Below are 22760 nucleotides of genomic sequence, written 5' to 3' on the forward strand. Positions count from 1 at the left end.
TGTAGATATTTAAAGAAAATTGTGGAGTGAGCAGGACCTCATAATTAATATTCATGTCCCGAACCAGCACAGTTGACGATTGCTGGAATTTTACCGCCTCGCCCCTCCCGAGGCTTGTAACACCTTGCCAGAGGCCAATGGAGAATGCCGTTCTGTGAGCCTCGGGGCGGGTGTGCTGGTAAATTTCCAGCTAATGCGTCATGAAGGTATTTGCACTTAAATTACTGCATCGATTTCAAGTGCTTCACATAGTTGCACCAAAATTGGTGCAACTATTACAAGTCCCCTCCCTTAGTAGATAATGACATCAGGGTAGCCCTAACTTCAAACCTTTGCCAATGCTGAGTTGGCTGACCCCAACATAGGTTGTGGTAGACAGGCTACAACTGACCCTTTATCTGAGAAGGGGGAAGATCAGTCAGGGTTTCCTCTGTTTTTTTGCTGTTCGGTGATCACTGTTGAAAAGCATGTGCAAATATCTAGGTTATGACAGTCAGCCCATTTATATTGGTCATCCATAATTACATGGCCTGTTGGCACTCATTGTGCCAAATAGCTGCTAAAGTGAGGAAATAGAGGTATGCAAGCACCTATAGAGCCAACATCCAGGAGCACAAAAGGATACACGCTGATATTATTCTGTGTTTTGTTTTTATCAGTAAATCTTACCAGATCGCTTGTGAAGAATGAAGAGGAATGTTCTTCCAGAAGAACAACTTACTTTGGTCAGAAGTTGCCTCACTCCATTGGATCCGAATAAGACATCATTGCTCGTGGCTGGGCCCTATGTGTTACAACATGTAGTATGTGAAACTGGGCAAAGAAAACAGCTGGAACAGAGTTCATGTTGGGGGAATGGAATCTATGACACTTTGTTGGGGGCGGGGGTAATGGGCCGGCAGGTGAACTTGTTCGTTCGTGTTAACAAAGTTTCTGCCCAACTCTCCGTGCACAGCAACCATATCATGTGATTCTATGTGGTCGATACTTGTCAGAGACAAATCACTGCTCAGTAGTCTGTGTCCAGCCGAAGCCTGTTCAATTAGATTTTGTCCTCACAAATTGATTGCAGAGTGCCATGATCAAGCTCACAGTGAATGTATATGTTTTTGTTTATCCAAGTCTATGCGGCTTTTGGCAATGTGATTCCAGTTGTGTAAATCATGTGTGAGCAATCAAACTGTTCATTTTGTGCTGAGATTATTTTTGCACAAGTGTTAGTCAAATTTGTTTGTGAATATAAAGTACAAATCTGAGTTATACCGAAACACTGGTAGCTATAAACTTGGAAGCACAATGCAAAACTGAATATGCCTCAGATGGCAGGAGTGCATTTTCCTGAATGATGTTGAATATATGCAGTTCTCAGCCATTTTATTTATTTTTCATGGGGAGAGGGGTGTAGAAAGCAGAGCAGTATTGTGATTTTTGGCAATCAATCAGAAACTCTGTGTACATATATATAAAAGCTGCATGTCTTTTTATGACTTTAGTGTTTATTTTGTTTGTTGATCAGGATGAGAAATATTCGATGGGATGGAACGTTTTTTTTTCCAAATCAGACGCCCAGGATTAGAATCAGGCATGCTACAACACGCTAGATGCAAAGTAAAGCTTCCTCTGCATTACTTGATCAAACACTAGGGTCAGAAGCAGCATGGGTTAGATGCAGAATAAAGTTTCCTTTATATTTTCCTGACGATGTATCTCGGCACCAATATTTGACAAGCATCTCTTTTTTTTTTTGCTTCTGTGACACATGTTTCTGAAGTGCATGTGTATTCCTAACAAACAATACTCCTCTAGACCTGCAGTACAGAATTGCAGGTTATATATGAATAGCTTAATGTTTTGAATTTTGTAATGTCAGGAAATTTATAAGTTGCAATCTAAAAATTTAATGTGTATTGTGTGATAAATTCCAAAATATATATGATTAATTATCTAACAACTATAAACATTGCACTGAGGTAGCTATGAAACGAGCTGCCAGATCAAACTTTTTGGCAAACCTTGCATGTACCTTTTCGATTCTTGCAATTGTGTCAAGGATATTACATTCCTAATCCAGATTACAAAATAGATAGAGTTGAGCAAAGTGAGTTGCTCTTCCCAGCTCATCCATCACAACAGGACTTAACAGTTTTCACCCTCCACTCCAATTTCATCATCCAACTGTTAATTTAGGGATACCCAAACTACAGCCCCATTAGCCCTGGCAATTTGGCCCTTCATACACAGGCAATTCGGTCCTATTTTTGCATACATCTTTTACTCACTGGTTCATTCTGTTTGAATTTTGGTTTGGAATTATCTGTTTTCTTGTCTTATTAGTGGACAAATTCCAAATAAGGATCCTGGATTTAAACTTCATGGAGTAAAATCCTTATTATCTGCCATGCACAGGGGATGGGTGGTGTCTCTTAATCAAAAATGTTGTTTACCAGGGAGTTCATCGAATCCCTACAGAGCAGATATTCAGCCCATCAAATCTGCACCGACTCTCCGACAGAGTATCCCACCCAGGCCCTTTCCCCGTAACCCCACACATTTACCACGTTATCCCTCCTAACCTACACACCTTTGGACACTAAGAGTCAATTTAGTATGGCCAATCCACCAAATCTGCACATCTTTAGACTGTGGGAGGAAACCAGTTGGAGCGCCTGGAGAAAGCCCATGCAGACATGGGGAGTCATGCAGATTCCACAGTCTCCCAAGGCCGGAATTGAACCCAGATCCCTGGCGCTGTGAGACTGCAGTTCTAACCACTGTGCCACCGTTCCGTCCATTTACCAATGGAATACAGCGCAATACTTGTAGCATAAACGAATATGCAAGTACTCGGGAAGTAAGAAACAGTATTCTTTTTGCTTCTAATGTTCAACAATACGTTAATAAAAGTATAAAACAATACAGTATACAAGTGCAGGTTCCAGATAACGTTGTAATTGCCTCTGGTGAAGTGACGATTTGTATTAAGGGAACATTACCCGATGTGGTGGTAAAGAATTCCAGTTAGTCGGATGCCAGATATATAACTTTGTTTGTTCTCTATAGTCCTGACATTTCTTGGTACCCATAGATAGTTCTGACTCTGTCTTAAATGACCTGCGTATTTTTACATCCCTTATTCAGTGGATTCCTAAGCAGCTGAGGCTAATAACTGAACTATACAGATGTAATGAGAAAGGCCATTGAAGGGCATCATTTGTGGTAATGGTGTATTCTATTTCGTGCCTCGTGAGCAAGTTAATTTATGTTTTAGTCGGCCTGAAATTGTATAGACATGCTGTCCAAACTTTCCATTTTTCAAGTGGCAGGCTTTTGTTTAAATTCAAACACTGTGGAATGAACCGACTGACAGATTGTATCAAACAGCTTGTCCCTTCGGCTGTTCACAACAAAGTACTGACTGTGCACAACCAGCCTGTGCTTATAAAACTCAAAACATAGTGCCCATTATTAGATGTGATTCCGTAATTGACTTGCTAAATAATCCTGATCGTGCTAAGAATTATACTGACAACTAATGATGATGATTTAGTCAGGCTTGCAGTGTGGCTTACTTGCGTGTGTTAGAAGCTACGTATATTCAAACACGGGCCTTGCCCTTTACAGACAGAAGAAGCATGTTCATGCACTGCACCTTTTTCAACTAAGCAAAGCTTGGAGGACAGCCATTCCCTGGTTCATTCCCACAGAGTCAACCTGCTTTGAATTTAGGTAAAAGCCTGCCAGTTGAAAGATGGAAGGTTTGGACAGCATATCTATACAATTTTAGGCTGACTAAAACATAAATTAACTTGCTCACAAGGCATGAAATAGAATAAACCATTACTACAAATGATGTCCTTAATGGTCCTTCTCATTACATCTGTATACTCTCAATCAGCCAATCTGCCTGGTTGGAATTTAAACAAAAGCTTGGCAGTGAACTGTTACCTGGTACATTCCTCATGGCAATGCCTACCTACCAGTGTCCACTTGCCAGCCAATGAGCACTTTCTTCTTGTGCAGTATAAATTGTTGTTCCCTTTACAATTGGTATTCTTGCGACCTTATCCTGATGAATGCAAATGATTTGAGAAGTGCTTTGGTACACCCTGAGGATCTGAATCTCAGAATCTGACAGCACAGAGATGGGCCACTCAATCTGTCATGTTTGTGCTATTTTTTTGAAAGAATTGTCTAATTAATCCAACTCTCTTCTTTCCCCATATCCCTGAAAATATTTCCTTTTCAGACATGTATGTAATTCCCTTTCGGGAGGTGCTATTGAATTTTCTTTCAATCCCCATTCCAGCAGTGCATTCCCAGTCATCATAACTCTCTTTATACAAAACATCTCACTCTTGTTTCTTTTGCTAATTATTTTAAATCTATGTTCTCTGGTTACTGGGCAACCTCTCAATGGAAATCGCTCCTTCCTATTTACTCTTAATAAAACTTCTCATAACTTGAACTCTTGGACCTCCTCTGCTTTAAGGAGAACAATCCCAGCTTATCTACTTTCTATGTATTCTGAAATGTCTTAACCTATGAAAGAGGCTATGTAAATGCTGAGTTGCTTCATTATTTTTCCTTAAAGTGCAGAGACCCGTTAATTGGACCCCTTGGACTTTTTATGTACCTGCAATCATACTTCAATGTTCCATTAGATCAGGACTTCCATCCACAAGTATGGCCAATGGGAAGCCCCACTAATAATTTATTGGGAGGGGGGTGGTGTTGTGAAGTTAACGGTAGAGGTATATTGTTAGAACAGTACAGAGGAGAATCCAACTTTGTTGTTGCTTGAATTTCTGATGCCTTAAATTGATTTAAAGAGTGGATTGCAGGCTGTAAACTTGCAAAATGTTTACAAAGCCAACCTGATTGGATTCCTCATCACTATTGTCAGCTGTATGGTTCTCACTGTGTCCAATACTAACTGTTGTTCACCTTGCATTTGGAAATCCTTCTGATAGTCGCTCAGGTTGGACATGTATGTTTGAATGGAGATAAGAGGCATGAGTATAATGAGGAAATGGGAGGTCCTGATGCCTAACACTACAATAGTGACTATGCTTCAAAACTGCTTGATTGACTGTAAAGTGCTTCAGGACATCCTGAGGTCATGAAAATCATTATATATACATGTCTTTCTAAACAAAAACAACAAAGCCTCTTGGTTCTTAACAGCTGCCTGAACTGCTGCTACTTAACAGCTACTTTCAAATCACCCAATTTTAAAAAATCTGTACTGCTGATTTTGTTGCGTTTACTTCCATCCATTTTAGTGCTGATTATGGTACATAGTTGCCAAACTTGCTCTCTGCTGTTGATTCACAGCGTTGATTACACTGAAGGATTAACAATTAAAATAGCATTGTTATCGTTGTAGTATGAGTCGGATATGATCAGCTTCTAGCGAGTATGCATTTGATAATTCATAACACACCCTGAGCAATATTAGAATGATTGAACTTTAGTTCGCAATCAGAATCCTTAAACATTTTTAAACTAATTACTTAAATCTTGCAAGTTTCTTTTCCCTATGTATTTCTTCCTGACTAAATTTTTGTCTCTAAGTTCTGGTGCCCTAAAATTGATTTAAAATTTAAATATGGTTTACTTGCTATAAACTTCCTCTTATAGATATGAGGATCTCGAGTGCTAAATCGTTGCTTTCTCTAGCTGTGAAAGTGATCAACTTCTGACTATTAATGCCCTGAATTTTGGAGAATCTTGATTGTGGAGGCTTGGATGTAATGTGTGGACCCAGTACTCATGTCCTTTCACATCGTCCAGATGCTGGGAATGGGGGAAAAGTGTATTTTCACAGTGATTTAAGAACATGTGCTGATGCAGCCCGTTGTTAATGCAACATTTAAATATATTGTTAAATTTTTCAGAAGTTCAGTAATCAGACCTGTTGAGTGTTTGATTTCAGAAGAAGTGAAATGGATACGCATCGGTGCCCGGGCACTGATTTAAACCATGTGCTGTGAACCAGGATATAAACAAATCCAGTGCAATGTGAGCTATCTGTTTTAAGTGGAATTATCCACACTTAAAATTCTTTGATTTATTACAAAAGCTCTTAAAGGCACTAGAAATTGGGTCTCCACAATGTATACCCAAGGGTGGGAGGAGAGATTTGCATTTTGATACATGCATATGAATGATGTCCTTCAATCTTTTACTGAAATAATTAATAGATTGGAGCAGTCTTTTTCTCATTTCTTCCTCATCTGTGTACCTAGTTGAAAAGTAATCTATTTTTAAAAACAACCAAATATAATTGGTTTTTATAACTATTTCCATGTTCCCTAACCCCATACTGGTCGTCTCAAATATAAGCTTCCTCCAGGTTAAGATGATCCATTTCTGCTTCCCTCCCCAAATCAATGCCAATCCATGGTTGAACCATTGATGGCTGCAATTAAGCAATAAAATTGTTTTTTCCCCTCCCACCTACATATGACACGCACATGCGCGCGCACACAGTCTGATGGATGGAGCAAATAGTGTGAATGTCCTTCTGCAGGGGAACTTGATCTGTGATCTCTTTCTGGCAAGTTCATTTCTCTGATAAAGTAGTAGCTGTATCCTTCAATCGTGCAACATTTTGTACTTAATCTAATTGAAATGGAAATTATGCTTTAATTGCAGCTGCACTCATCGACCTTCTTTCTCCTGCCAATCATGCTCTGTCTGGCCTTCGCAGCGAATATTGAATTGCAATGAACGTTGGGACTTTGTTTCAGAGGCACTCAGATCTCGCTCCACATATTTATTTTCTAAATTGATGTAGTGGCGTGAGAGTACCTGGCTATGATGGATAATGGATTGAGGTGTGGTTCTCATTCTGTGAAAGTGCTTTGACCCCAGACTGTTAATTGGAAGGATCGTCATGCCTCATCTGAAAGCATGAAAAATAACAAGTTATGAGCTGTTGCATTTTAAATGTTTTCATTTTTAAATGGCTTAATGGCTAGACAGGTGTGTTCTTACTTTGAAAAGTAGAGGGTTTAGAAATATTAGCACTTGTCAAGGTAGTTCTCTTTTTGAACCACATGAAGCTCGAGTGTCACCGGGGTTTGATCACTGCAATTAGGCAGCTACAGTCGGCCTTGGTACAGTTTGGTCAGCTAGGATTCTTTTCTCAAGTGCTATACACTGCAAAGTTGTCTGTCAACTAGGCTCGACTACCCAGTCCTCTGAAGTTTGAAAGCTTGTCATGCAGCCTTAGATTCATATGTGACTAATAGCCACTGAAGTGCAGAACAGGTAGGTCAATTTATTCCTTCGTAACATGGTATCCCATTTGATGCTTTGTAGGGGGGATGGGCGATGGGTGGAGAGGAGAATTGGAATGGTAGGATGAGAGTAATGTCTCCAGTGAACAAAGGTGACCTTGTTTCATATCTTGCTTGACAGTAAATGGAAAGCGATGGTATCCTGTGCCTACGACTGGAGTTAAAAATGAGGTAAATTGTATAGCTCGGCTTCTGCAAAATGTGCAATCAGCTCTCCTACGTCAATTCCACTAATGTGAAGTTTTCTGACCCTGTTGAAAACTTAACTGCAGTCTCTCAATCTCGTGACGTTTTCCTTTCCTTTGCACATTGTCGATAGCGCTATCATTAATATTTGCGCATAAAATACAACGCTGGATATGCTGCTGCTCAGGGTGAATCTGTCTTTTCAGGTTCAAGTGGAGTTGCTGCACATTTCCAATGTTATTTCAGATTCTCAACATTTGCATCTTTAATATATTGATAACTTGAATAGAAATGTAGGTGATCTTTGCCCCATAACTAGAATAACAAGCCATCTATATATTGGTTTTGGTTATTTATTAGTGTTTGTGGTATCCTGAGCCTTGATGATATTGATATTCACGGCATTTTCTGATTCAGTATTAAAATATTGATTATTGTAACAGCTCTAAACAACAAGCATTGTATTTAATAGTGACAGAGGCTAAAATGAACTTTCCAGTTGTTTAAATTTGCGCCTCTTGGTTGGAAACGTTTTGCTGGTGTAGAAGTCACTTTCTCCTGTGTAAAGTTTGTTTCTGTATCCATAGAGGTTGCAGGGCTGCAATAATAATGGTCTGCTCATGTAGCGAGAGACCAGTCACAATAGCTGTGTCAGCAGATGCAGAATATAGGATTTAACATTTGATTCAAATTTAATTTACAAATTAAATTTTATTTAATTTCATGTCAATAAATTTCATCGCATACTCAAAGTAATCAGGAATGGAAAATAGCCAATGTCTAATAGTTTAATTGTCAGCAGTCATTTTAAATGATTTTCATATCTTGGCATGAAATGTGAGGACAAAGTAGTGGAAGTATTGGATGTCTGGTTTTGTTTTCACTCTGCAGAGCACCCGACCCAGTCCATATTTGAGATGAGAAGAAATGTTAGACAAATGCAAATCCTTCTAGCTTTTGGAATTGCTCCATTTTAAAATCAAAATCACAGGCCAAAATTTTAACATGTCAGAAATGCACAGTGCAAGTCGACAGTTAAAAGAGACGTGTGAAAATTTCAGTGGAGACCTCATTGGTTCTACCCGATGTATCATTCAATCCATCCTTCGTTTTGTGTGCTGAAGAGCTGCTGTGAATTTCCAACCTTTTTTTTATTTAGTGGATCTTTTCAAATTACTTGATACTCAGAAGCTATTTCGGAATGATCATTTACAGTATCTCGTGGCAGTGGCTATAAACACGTGGGATTTAGTGATGTCGGCACCAAGTTTTTGGTGATTAAAAGGATGAGAAATATTGTGAATTAATGGCTGTTCTGTACTTGAGATAGAATGGTGGAGGGAGGAATATTCATGGAGGAATAAGTAAAAACTTCACATTTCCAATTGCCCATGTTTCCTTGTTATTGGTAATATTTCAATATACGTCCATCTCAGGAGTTGCTTTGCACAGTTTATCAGTTTAGATCAGTGGTTCCCAAACTTTTTTCACTGGGCCGCACTTTCGGAATAAAAATTTGCTGGCGCCACACCGAATTTTTTATTGCTAAGAAATACATTCAAAAACAAAAAAAAACAACTAGCAGTGCTTGATTCATAACATAGAACACAACTACTTTATAATATGATCATGGGACATCCAGAAAGTATAAAACAATGCATCACTTGATGCTCTTGCTCTCACTTTGGAAAAATATCTATCCATGTTTAAATGTTTCTTTGATTGTCCTTGAATCTTCCCGCTACACTTGCCATCCTCTCTCGCCGCACCAGTGAGGCACCCCGCACCCTTTGGGAACCACTGGTTTCGACAATGAATTGATCTCCTTGGGTGTCTATATTAGACCTTGCACGCCATTTGCATGTCATTGTTTTTGCTGAAATTTAAATGGTAGTCTGTGATTTCTGTTAAAAAGAAATGTGAAGAAAATATTTTTCAGATGTTTTTAGCTTTATAAAATCAGTGCTACTGTAAGCAGGTCAGCTGGGTAATTTAAACATAAATATTACATGGCAGTGCCTAGTTAATTTAGTTCTTTTTTAAGTTGCAGTTTAGAAGTACAGGCATTTATATTTTTATTTAAAATGTACTTCCTGATTGAAAGTTTTGAGGACAGCAGAAGTTTTTTTGTATTTTCCAAGATTTTTAACTAAGAATCAAACAGAACCCCAGGAATAGATATTTTTTAAAAAATGAACATCTGTCTACATTGTCCAGATCCCTTTTATCTGCCTTTCATTCAATTTGTGGTATGTTCTTGCCACAGGCTTCAGACATGCCTGTATAACACAAGGAACCTGCCACTGGCCACTTTCAACCTCCCACTAGTCACCTCCGATTGGGAAAAGTTTGCTTTGGTGTTGCCACTACGGTATTTGCACAATATCAGCATACCAGGAACTGGTGTCATTAACACAGCCAAGCTTATTCAGTTTTGCCCTGCACCAGAGGTATTCCCTAAACTTTAACCTTTGCTATTAACCTAACTAGTGACTTTTTGAGAACACATTCTCAGACTGACCTCACAGAAAATCCATTGCTTCTCTCTCTCTCTACAGGTGGTTTGGAGCAAATGAGTAGACATCGATTTAACTCTGCTAATTGGTTCCTCATTTATGAGTATTAGTCAGTTTGCTTGTTATCCTAAGACTTTGTAAAAATGTGTTATTTATTCAGCCTATTTAATCTAGTTAGCTATAGACACACATCAAAATTGCCATTAGAATTTCAGTGGTGTGAAATTGTTTGTGCTTGAAATGTGATGAGCACCCAACAATGCAATTAGATCCAGGCTTCCCAAAATCTAACTATTTGAGGAGTATTTCGAACTGTGTAACTTCAGGGTAAATGTATGGGTACTGGTTTGTGGGAGCTTCAAAATGTATTGACTTTCAGTACAATTTTTCCTATAGCACAATTCTACCAATACACTAAATAAAACCCAATGGCAAAACTGTTTTGTTAACTGTTTTATGTTTCATCAGGTGTTTGAGATTTTTCTAGTTGGAATGTTGGCTGGATAGGGTATGCCAGGTGTACAGCAAAGTACATTTTTTAGTATCAATGATCAAGTCAGGCTTCATATGTTATTGATCTTGAGCAGTGATTTTATTAAATAATTGTTGGGAGAAAAATAGTTTAGGAATTTTTGATACCGGAAATTGTTCTGAATCTGAGTAATCCAGGAGACGTGATATTTTGCAATCATTTTTCTAGAAAAACCCATTCAGGAAGGCGCACAAAGCAGAACCTAGGAAGCAAAGCCTAATTTGTAACTTTAAAGCACAAGTTTCGCATTCCGATTGAGTTAAAACAGAATTTGAAACTTATTTTTCTGTCCTTAACTCGGCCCACTCCTCTTCCTCCCAAAGTATCCCATCTCCTGATTCTACCTTGTGTAATACTAATATGAAGAGTCTTGCAGAATGATCTTAACACTCAGCATTGAGCATTACCTTACACTGATGCCTCTTGTTTGAGGGGTTTTATGCTGGAAGTCCTGTTGCTCCCTCCTTTAACTTCAGAGTGAAACATCCTCCAGAAAAATATTATTCCATTCCTGTAAAATGTAAGAAGTGCTAAAAGAGAGTAAGTGGATTTTTAAATATTTGTAGCATCCCCTATAATCCGTTAAATCCAACCTCAAGGTTCGACACTTTATCTGGTTTGACTTAATATAGGAGATACTAAAACTAGATCATTAGGTTGAACAAGCCAATTGACAAATCAACTGCACCATCTCTTCAGAACACACAATCTCTTTAGAAGGACAATTTGTACTGTTTACTTCAATCTCCTTCCCTCGTAACTTGCACCTCATCTGATTATCCTATAGATCTCCTGATATCTCTTTCTATTCCTGAACTGGTTTGTCAGTTCTGTCCCATTAGATTTGAGCAATACGACCCTTCAGTCCTCATGTATTACAAATCCACAGACTGAAATATTATGCAATAAAGTTAGTATTTTGTCGGTGTTTATTGCTCTGCATTTCTAGATAAACTCTTCTCCTGAAAACGTACTGTTTTTAACATTGGTCTGAAATGTGCATTGAGACTCCCTCCAGTGGTCTAAATGGGACAAGCAATACACAGTTAGACTGTAAAAATGAGAAAGTCTTAGCTTCAAACCCAGGTGTGTGTTGAGTGGTGCAAGGGCACAACAATTGATGCAATACTCCTGAACCAGGAAGGGGAACATTGGCTAGTATCTATATCTCTTGATTTCTACTCAGTGACTTCTGGATAGTGTGGACACTTGGTGAGCATAGCATCTAGCTTGATGCTATGCCTCCAGTGGTCAAATAACTTGCATTTGCATTCTGATTTGAGGACTATGGCATGTTAATCTGGATGAGTTACTGGAGAGCTGCTGCAAAACTGCATTTCCCACATTATTAAGCACTTTTAAGAGGTGAGAAACTTGGCATAAAGCAACCTTTGCGGTGATGCTACAAACTTCAAAGCACCATGGCTTTAATGGACCCTTTAATTTTTTTGGTTAAATATTCTAAATTGGATATTATTAGCACAAAACTTAAGCATTCCAGTGCTCCTGACACTTCTAATCAAATGTCTCAGCAAAATTAAGTTTGAATTATCTATGAAGATCGTGAGTATTTGGAGATGCTGTAGTTATAATGCAATTATTCTCACCCATTGTGATAGCATTTAGCAGACATACAATAGCAGCAGATGCCAAATGCAACAGCAGGCACAATGGCCAACTTCTAAACAGTTTTGCACCTTATCCAGAATGATTGGATGCATTCACAATTTATACGGAATGAAATGAAGAGCTCTTGTTTTACAGTGTGGCAGTGTATGGTACTAGTGTTTTGCTTCAATGGAAAGGATAAGATTGCTACCATGTAATGTCACAAATACATGCCACAGCCTCTGATTTATTCAGGCATTGTTCAAGCACTGCAACAAAAATATATAGCATTTGTAAATTTAAATTATAGAATATAGTTAGTTTTAAATTTGCAGGAATACAGCCCTGCACAAATATCATGAAGTTTGTTTGACAACAAGTTTCCTGATTTATAAGGTATCTGTGATGTGTTATTGTCCCTTTGTTCCTGATAGTATTGTTATTAAAACTCAGGCCAGTGGCTCAACTAACTTCTTTTCTGTACATATGCTGTTTTTTGTATATATTTGTTAATGATTGTACATAAAAAGACATGGAAATATTTCCCCCCATGGTGTATTTCTAAATCAAAGACTATTTGATATTGATTAGTGTATTAGTGCCTGGCAGCTGGCAAGTAGTGCACAAGGGGTTAAATCACATTCCCCCATTATAAGTAGTAAGCAATGTGAAACTGCTTCATACTATGACCCAGTGATAGGTCTTCATTTCAGTTAATGAATTTCCAGGTAGTGTGTTTAACCCTTGCTGCACAGGGAATGTTCCTTTGGCACCTTTGTCTTTATTAACATTCAGAATCGCGTTCTACTCCAGAGCTCAGCTGCAGTCTGTTCCAAAAGCTCAAAGCATTTTTTTTTCCAACTCCGGCTCATTTACATTTTGCAAATGACTGGGCACCTGAACATAGACTTGTATTAAAATGGAGCGTGTGTGTTGCTCATGCATATTTTTAATCCTGATTTTAAACAATTAGGTTTGTGAAGTTGGATGAAATTCGTTTGATAGCTCTTTTGTTCTTGCTGCTGTTTTTTCTTATGAAATGTCAACATTATAATAAAACACTACATTGCTGAATGTCTGTTGTTTGGTTTTTAAAATGCATTTTAATTGAATTCAATATTTTTAAACATTCTCTCTGATCAACCTGTGCACTTAGACTAATGGTAATTGGTATGAAAATCCCTGATTATAGAGTTGTACAGAAACCGTTTTCCATTGATCTAGTAGTCCTTCTATTTGAAGCATTGTTTTTTGAGAGTGCTGATGCTATGCCATCCTAGTCAGTTAGCTCCATATAATCGCCTTGCTTTGTATTTTAAAGTTGATGCACTTTTGTTGTTGATTCCTCAAGCTCTGGTTGTATGTGACTGGCAGCAATGCCAGGTAAACTTATAAAATTGTTCACGTTGGAGGTCTCCGAATCCGAATTCTACAGGGCAGGAGGCCATTCACCCTTTCAAATCTGCACCAACCACAATCCCACCCAGGCCCTATCCCCATAACCCCATGCATTTACCCTAGCTGGTCCCCCTGATACTAAGGGGCAATTTAGCATGGCCAATCCACCTAACCCGCACATCTTTAGACTATGGGAGGAAACCAGAGCACCCGGAGGAAACCCCCGCAGACACGGAGGGGGAATGTGAAAATTCCACACACTGACCCAAGCCAGGAATCAAATCCAGGTCCCTGGTGCTGTGAGGCAGCAGTGCTAACCACTGTGCCACCGTGCTGCCCATCTAATCTGGCAAACTTACTTTGGTGTTGTCGTGAGACCTGCATGTCAGGAATCGGAAGCAGTGAAGCTTTATGAAAGCATCAGTTTATTTAGGTTGAGTCTGTGCAGCCTTGCAGAGATATGACTGTCGAACATGTTAGGATTCAAGGTACCCATTATCTCCAGCATTGAATTTATAACAAAATGTAGCTTGAGTGATGGGCTTTTCAGTGATGCTGCATTTCAAGTTCCACACCTAATGCAACTTCATTATTTAACATTTCAGTGTGTCCCACTGGAAAAGACCTTAGTCTAATGTGACTGGTGAGCACAGAAATGTATAAAATATTCCACGAGGATACGATTTTGAAACAAAAAAGCACATTTGGAAAAGGCCAGTGAATGGGAGTAGATTAGAGTAGAAGAGATGGTGCTAGCAAATGGTCTCCGGTATTGTATATCCTTTCATTTCATCACCATTTCTGTAAACTTTGGTGTGCATTTTGCATTGTGAGCCTTTCCAAGCTTCCTGATTAAACAAAAATGGTACATAGTAAATGTGGTAATTTGTATTGTATAGAAGCCCTCAACCAGAAACAGATTGCACAATGATCAGATATGTCTTTGTCAAGTGGATAACACTTATATCCCGATTTAAGCTAATTTCACATTTCCCAGATTCATGTATTTGGCAAGTTGACCCTTAACAAAAAAACATACAATGGTGAGCTAGGAGGAAAACCCGACTTACTACTCAAATAATTAAAAAATCACTTTTACAGAACAGCAAGCCATTTCGGCAAACTTCAAATGCACAGCTCTCTGAAAGGGCTATTCACTTAGCTGTATTGCCGTGTCTTAATTAAATATACTTTAAAAAAATTTATCAACTTGAATCCTTTTAAAAGCAATATTGTATTTTACTTCCATCCCTGTCTGGTAAGGAATTACATATTTTAGCCCTAATCATTCTTATGAAAAAAATAAACCTTACTTTTAGTTCAGTAATGAACTGAAGTTTATGACTTTTAGGTACTGACCATTGGAGTTCTAATTTTAAGTGCCTCTGTTGGACCTCCCTTTTAATCTGTTTGATCTAGTGAAACAAACACAAGTTTATCTAGACTGTCCTCATTACTGAAGATTCTCATCCACAGTTTACCTTTCTTCATGGCCTGGATTTCTGTTGTAGACTGGTGCTCTTGTGCATTATTTCTAACTTGGAACTGATGGCCTTGTCTTGCAACAACCAAAATGGACCAAGTTCAAAAATATCAACTTCAAAAGACAATAGTTGTGTGATAGCACCCTCTCAGGAGTAAAGATTGATGTTGTAAGGGGTGGATAGATGTACCCAGATTTGACGTCTCAAAGGTGGATTGCCCATAGTTTGCCACATTCTGTGTGAACCTGGAACGTACCTGAGATTTAATCTTGATTATGCCACTTCTGACCCAGTATGCCAATAAATAGAATCAATTGCATTTTATTAGCAGTCAATCTTCTTTTTCCCTCCATTCTTCTACAACTAACACAAACACACTTATCTTGTCATCATTGCAAATTCATTGTTGCTCTTCTCTATGCAGCAGCTACATTTCAGAAGTTGAAAATGGCGCTCAGTGAAGTGCATCCCTCCACCATGCTGTGTTAACGTTTTTACAATTATGCAGTTCTTCCTTGAGACTTGGCTTGATGCTCTGTAACTACAAAGCTGAGCCCACTGAGGAAACTTCAGGCCAATCCGTGCCAATAATCTGCTTTGAAAACTCTGCTCACATTTGCCAACTGAGACAAATTCCACTATAGCAGCTGAGCCAGTCAATTGCATTCACAGCAATCTACTGCATTCTTTAAAAAAATCCACCGTAGTGGTGATGGGGTGGTTCACTCTGAGGCTGAGTTGTGGCAATATGAATATGTTTGACCATGTTATGAATAAACCTTCCTCGGTCATCAAGTACTGCGGTGGGACTCAAACCTGGAGCTTCTGGCTGACACAGTAAGGAGTCTAACAACACCAGGTTAAAGTCCAACAGGTTTATTTGGTAGCAAACGCCACTAGCTTTCGGAGCGCTGCTCCTTCGTCAGGTGAGTGGGAGATCTGCTCATAAACAGCAAACAGGGCATATACAGACACAAACTCGATTTACAGAATAATGATTGGAATGCGAGTCTTTACAGCTAATCAAGTCTTAAAGGTACAGACAATGTGAGTGGAGGGAGCATTAGCACAGGTTAAAGAGATGTGCATTGTCTCCAGACAGGACAGCCAGTGAGACTTTGCAAGTCCAGGCAAGTTGTGGGAGTTACAGATAGTGTGACATGAACCCAAGATCTCCACATCATGGCTTCTGGCTGAGGCAGGGACTATAAGGAACTTATGAGGGTGAATAGGCAACAGCTAATTGCTTGCATGGGACACCATCTGCTAGCCGCAACACATTAGAATTCACTGAATTCTAAAGTGTGCTTTATATTCCCTCCCAATTCTCTGATCCCAGCTTGGAGGCGCAAGGGTTAGCACTACTGCCCCTCAGCGTCAGGGACCTGAGTTTGATTCCCAGCTTGGGTCACTGGGCAGAGTTTACACATTCTCCCTGTGTCTGCCTGGGTTTCCTCCGGGTGCTCCAGTTTCCTTCCACAGTCTGAAAGATGTGCGGGTTAAGTGTATTGGCCATGCTAAATTGCCCCTCAGTGTACCCAAACAGGCCCCAGCGTGTGGCGACTAGGGGATTTTCACAGTAACTTCATTGCAGTGTGAACGTAAACCTACTTGTGACACTAATAAATACACCTCTCTGCAGTCAATGCCTAAAGTGGCTCCATCAAGCTGAGCTTGCTGCAATGTGACGGGGCGGCCTCACGGGGGCGATGCAGTCCTGCTGACTGTCGATTGGCTGGGGATTGTAACACGTCAGCGAAGGGGGCGTGGTTTGAGGCGGCGCGGGGGTTGACGGGAGCTGTCATGGCGGCTGTGGAAAGATGCTGGCGGGCCTGGGGTTGGGTGAGGGGCGCCTTGCTGCAGCGCAGCCGGCTCCGCATCGACACCGTCAGCGGCTACGCCAAGAAAGCAGGTGAGCAGAATGCGGACAGGCCGCGGGGCCGGGCTCCCCGGGAGGGTGTGTATCGCCCCAGGCCGCGGAGTGTCAACTGGACCTCTTCATCCCCCAGACTAGGCAATGACTGCCTGCCCCCCCCCCCCAGACTGGGCAATGACTGCCTGCCCCCCTCCCCCCCGGACTGGGCAATGACTGCCTACCCCCCCCACCCCCCCCCGGACTGGGCAATGACTGCCTTCACCGCCCCCCCCCCCCGGACTGGGCAATGACTGCCTACCCCACCCCCACCCTCCCCCGGACTGGGCAATGACTGCCTACCCCCCCACCACCCCCCCCCCAGACTGGGAAATGACTGCCTACCCCCCCCCCCCCCCCCAGACTGGGAAATGACTGCCTACCCCCCCCCCCCCCCCAGACTGGGCAATGACTGCCTTCACCCCCCCCCCCCCGACTGGGCAATGACTGCCTACCCCCCACCCCCCCCACCAGACTGGGCATTGACTGCCTTCACCCCCCCCCCCCCCCCCCAGACTGGGCAATGACTGCCTACCCCCATCCTGGGCAGAGTTTACACAGCCTCTTCCACCAATTTTCTAGGGTTTGAATCCACGGCCAATTTCTTTACAATGGTGACTATAGGTCAGTGTATTGTCTGCGAAGCTCTTCAGGAGGTCCTCAGGATGCTGATATATTTTCTTCACTCCTGATTACTTCTTTGCATAATTTCAGCTGTTAAAGGGAAAGGTAAGATGGGAGCTAAAGATGCTCTGCAAGGACCAGAGGTTTGCAAGGACCCTGTCATTTTGACTACTCATGCTGTGGGAGTCAATATCTACAAGCAAGGCAAAGATCCAGAACTGCGGCCAGACAGCGAATACCCTGAGTGGTGAGTGTTCCCCCTTACCTGGGTTGTTTTTGTTGTTGCTTATTTCCTTCCTTTAGGCTGTCCCCTGATTGGGTATGTATGACTCGTGGCTATGGTAAATGTTACGTGGAGGGTGATGAATTTAAATTCAGTTAATTAAAAACATCTGAAATTAAAATGCTAAAATTGGTAATTGTGACCATAAAGGTACTGATTGTTATGAAAACCCATCTGGTTCACTAATGTCTTTCAGGGAATGAAATTTGCCCATCCTCACCTGGTCTGGTCTGCATGTGACTCCAGATCTGAACTGCCCTCTGGAACGGCCTGGTAAACCACTCAGTGGCATGCAAGAAGGAGGCTCAATGTCTCCTTTTATGGGACTAGTATAGATCGGCAATAAATGTTTAAATTTAAGTATTCATGTTACAAGTAGGCTTACTGCAAATGAAGTTACTGTGAAAATCCCCTAGTTGCTAGACTTCAGTGCTTTTCAGGTACACTAGGGGGAATTTAGCATGGCCAATGCACCTAACCAGCACGTCTTTTGGACTGTGGGAGGAAACCGGAGCACCTGGAGGAAACCCACGCAGACACAGGGAGAACGTGCAGACTCTGCACAGACAGTGATCCAAGCTGGGAATCGAACCTAGGTCCCTGGCACTGTGAGGCAGCAGTGCTCACCACTGTGCCGCCTGGAATGTTGGTCTTTCCAGCACTACACACATCCCTTGAATGTAAAATTTTAAGACTAAAAGAATTTGGGGATGCTAGCTATGAGGGTGTAAAGAGACTACAAAGTAATATGGGTAGTACGAACAAGGCAGGTGGATCACAATATTGCCAAGTATAAAGTTATCCACTTGGATAGGGAAAATAAATTCTGAGTAGTGAGAGACTGGGAAATGTTTGCATTGAGAGTCCAGGGTGTCCTTGTACATGGCTCGGAGAAAATTAACATGCATGTAAAGCAAGCAATTAGGAAGGTAAATGGCATATTAACATTTGTTACAAATAGATTGGAGTGTAGCAGTAAAGAAATTGCACTATAATGGGACTAACTCAGTTTCGGAAACATGGTTGGCATGGATGAGTTTGGCCGAAGGGCCTGTTTCTGTGCTGTATATCTCATAGAATCCCTACAGTAGAGAAGGAGGCCATTTGGCCCATTGAGCATGCACTGACAACAATCCCACCCAGACCCTATCCCTGTAACCCCACGTGTTTACTCTGCTAACCCTCCTGACACTAAGGGACAATTTAACATAGCCAATCAACCTAACTTGGATATCCCCCAAGACTGTAATTGTGCAAGGCATTGGTGAGGCCACACTTTGGTCTCTTTATCTAAAGAAGAAGATATTTGCCCCAGGGGAACTGCAATAAAGGTTTACTGGACAATTGCCTTATGAAGCGAGGTTGAGGAGACCAGGCCTATATTCTCTCGTGATTAGAAGAATGAGAGGTGGCCTAATTGACACACTCAATTCTTAAAGAGCTCGACAAGGTAGTTGTTGAGAAAATGTTTCTCCTGGCTAGGAAATCTAGATGTGGAGATGCCGGCGTTGGACTGGGGTGAACACAGTAAGAGTTTTGACAACACCAGGTTAAAGTCCAGCAGGTTTATTTGGTGGTGGATGCCATTGGCTTTTGGGGTGTTGCTCCTTCGTCAGATGGAGTGGAGGTGTGCTCTTGGGCGGGACACAGACACAGAGAACAGGTTGCAGAGTGCTGATTGGAATGCGGGTCCCTGCAGCTGGCCGGATCTTGAAGATGCAGATGGTGTGGGTGGAGGGAGCATTGAACACAGGTTGAGGAGATGTATGTTGTCTCCGGGCGGGGCGGCCTGCAGGTCCAGAAGGCAGGCTGTGGGGGTTGCTGATGGTGTGACGTGGATCCAACATCCCGGTTTGGGCCGTCCTCATGTGTGCAGAACTTGGCTATCAGTTTCTGCTCAGCGACTCTGCGCTGTCATGTGTCGTGAAGATCCAGGTTCCGCACACATGAGGACGGCCTGGGCTGGGATGTTGGATTTGTGTCGCGATGTTGGTGGTCCCCGCGGCTTGCCTCCTGGGCTTGCGGGCTGTCCTGTCTGGAGACGGTGCACGTCGCTTTGGCCTGTGCTTGGTGCTCCCTCCGCCCACGTTGTCTGCGTCTTTGGGATCTGGCTGGCTGTGGGGATTCGCATTCTGGTCAGTGTTCTGTGGCTTGATTTTTGTGTCTCTGTGCCCTGTTTGGGAGCACATTTCCACTCCATCTGGCGGGGGAGCGGCGCTCCGGAGGCTGGTGGTATTTGCTGCCAGGTAGACCTGTTGGACTTTGACCTGGTGTTGTTAAAACTCTTACTAGGAAATCTAGAACAGTCTCAGAATAAAGGGTTGGCCATTTTGGACTGGGATGAGACATTGCTTTGATAAAAGGCCTGTGAACCTTTGGAATTCTCTGCCCCACAGAGCTGTGAGTGCTCCATTAGTGAGTATATTCGAGACAGGTCGATAGGTTTTTGGATACGCAGGAAATCAAAGGGGATAGTGCGGCGGAGTGGAGCTAGATGATCACCCATGGTCTTGTTGAATTGCAATGCAGGCTCCGGTGGCCAAATGGCCTCCTCTTGTCCCTATGTTATTTGCGTATCTCTCCCCTGTTGTTTGGCCCATGGAATGCAGTAATTCCCAGACCCTCGCAGCCTTTAAATGCAAACTTTTCCTGATTTGATTTTTAACCAGCTTGATTCGAATTCTGTCCCCCTTGTTGTAGTTACTCATGTAAGAATGGAGAGTCGTCCCTGGTTACTTTGTTTTGCCTCATATTAAGTACCCCTCACTATGCCCAAGTAATGAGTGTGTGGATAAGTCTATCAGAATATTGAGGTAGAGAATTTTTCAACAGATATGGCAGCCGAGTGGTATTAGACTTTGACTTGGCTTCTGTGGGTTTGGATTCCACCTGGGTGACTGATATTGAATTCAGTAAATCAGATTTAACCTTGAAAGCTGCTGATCGTTGTAAAAACCCAACTGGTTGGTTGATGTCGTTCACTCGAAGAAATGTGGCCCCGATACATCCCCATGTTCTTTGATTGACTCTTGATCCTTCTGAAGTGATCCACCATGTCACTCAGTTCACTGCAGAGCTTGACTTGCACCACTATCTTGGGCTGGACAACAGCACTGCCAACATCTGAAGGACATTTAAAAAAAAACTGATGCACAGGATACCAGGACCATGACTTTGATCAGGAACGGATTCCCAAGCTGGATTTTTGAAAAACCTTCTCCCAATGAGCTAAGTCTTTGTGCTGAGACCAGGTAAGTCAGGACATACTTGATATTAACAGATGCCGTGTACCTTTTGTCCCACCAGGGGGAACCCCAGAGCTGGGGTTTGTTTATCGTGTAACTATCACTGGCTGCTTTGCACACCGTAAATTGGTTTGCTTTTAATAGATGAATGTCTTGCAGGTTGTTTACGCTGAACCTTGGACCCCCGAAGAGTCTAGATGAACTGGACCCAGAATCTTGGGAATACTGGAAAAGGATAAGGAAACATCACATGTGGCAACACAACAAAATTCACAAAGGAAAGAAATTCTAGGAAAAACATCCGGACAACGCGGCCCAAAGATTCGTTTCACTAAAACAAGGACTGCAGCCTGAGGAGAGAATCTGAGTTGCAGCCACACAGTGCTGCTACTTATGCTTCAAACCAACAGACAGTACACAAGGCAGTGCTGTGAAGGCATTGAAGCCTGGTTTCCTCAGCTGCTTGTGACGTGACTCAGACAGTGCGACCCAGGGAAAGTAAAAGTGCATTGAACATTTTGATTTACTCGTGAATGATGCAAAATAAAAGTAGCAGTTTTCTAAAATATGTTTGTTCTTCTTTTCTCTCCACACCCAACAGGCTCTGACCTTCCAGAGGATTACGGGTTCCGTTGGCTTTGACCCTCAGAGGGGTAGGTAGGGGTACTGACCCTCAGAGAGGTACAAACTCTGTGGGCCCTGTCCCTCAGTGGGTTGCAGGTTCTGTAGGCCCTGACTCAGAGGGGTAGGGGCTCAACAGGCCCTGAGTGTTGCTGTGTTGTGGGTTCTGCAACTGTTAATAGAGACATTATTGGCTACAGAGTGAATGGTCCTGTTGAGAGATTGCTCATGTCTTTGTATTAAGAAAATTTGGGGAAACAAACTGCGAAATAGGCCTCGTAGTTTCACACTTATTGTGGGGAAGTTACTAGAATCTGTCACTGGGGTCAGAACAATTGAACATTGGGGCAATTAACAACTGATGAGAACCAACACAGAGTTGTTAAAGCTAGTGAACCTAGTTGGATTTTGAGAAGGTATCCAACATGACAGATTTATATGGACGTCCAGGAGGTATTTGACAAGGTTCTGTATTTGGCACTGCACCAAATAAGAGTGCATGGGACTGGAGACAACATATTGATGTGGGTAAGGAACTGGAGGCGGGAGACAAGATAATGGGTATGTAATCAATTTGGGGGTGTGTGACAAGTGATGTTCCCCAGGGTTCTGGACTTCAGCTTTACATCATATTAATGACTTGGGTGAAAGAAGAGAGAGCCTTATATCCAAGATTGCTGACAACAGCAAGTAGATGGTACATAGCTCGGAGCGAAACAGTTGCAAATGAGCATCAATACTTTAAGTCAGTGGCTAAAACTGGCAAACAAAGAAATCTCAATGTGGCGCCATCTATGTGGACCTGAGAAAGATCAATCTAAATATTGTCTAAATGGTGAGAAGCCTGGAAATGGGGACAAGCAGAGATTTAAGAGCTCAAGTGCAGAAGTCACTAAAAGGTGGTGGACAGGTTAAAAAACACTTGAAACGTCTGGTCAAATGTTGGCCTTTATTTCAAAGGGGCTTGAATACAAAGCAGGGGGAAATGTGTTAACATTATAGAAAGCTCCGGTAAGACCCCATTTAGAATGTTGGGTTCAATCTGGG

The 22760-nt window shown here is 41.8% G+C and overlaps 2 protein-coding genes across 4 annotated transcripts in view; both read left to right on the forward strand.

The window, feature by feature from the left end:
* The window catches only part of LOC144479443 (phosphatidylinositol 4-phosphate 5-kinase type-1 gamma-like), a 103333-nt gene extending 90113 nt beyond the window's left edge, over nt 1–13220 (forward strand). For all 3 annotated transcript variants that reach the window (XM_078198113.1, XM_078198116.1, XM_078198115.1), the window contains one exon: nt 660–13220. In XM_078198113.1, coding sequence (XP_078054239.1) covers nt 660–662 — 3 coding nt within the window. In that variant the 3' untranslated portion in view covers nt 663–13220. The remainder of the gene's footprint in view (nt 1–659) is intronic.
* A 3516-nt stretch (nt 13221–16736) lies between these two features.
* mrpl54 (mitochondrial ribosomal protein L54) lies at nt 16737–21658 on the forward strand. Its single transcript, XM_078198124.1, has 3 exons — nt 16737–16940; nt 17655–17811; nt 21252–21658. The coding sequence occupies exons 1-3, from the start codon at nt 16832–16834 to the stop codon at nt 21382–21384; spliced, it is 399 nt and encodes a 132-aa protein (XP_078054250.1). The 5' UTR covers nt 16737–16831; the 3' UTR covers nt 21385–21658.
* The last annotated feature ends 1102 nt before the right edge of the window (nt 21659–22760 follow it).

The sequence above is a fragment of the Mustelus asterias genome, chromosome 26 (genome assembly GCF_964213995.1).
Source record: "Mustelus asterias chromosome 26, sMusAst1.hap1.1, whole genome shotgun sequence".
Lineage (NCBI taxonomy): Eukaryota > Metazoa > Chordata > Chondrichthyes > Carcharhiniformes > Triakidae > Mustelus > Mustelus asterias.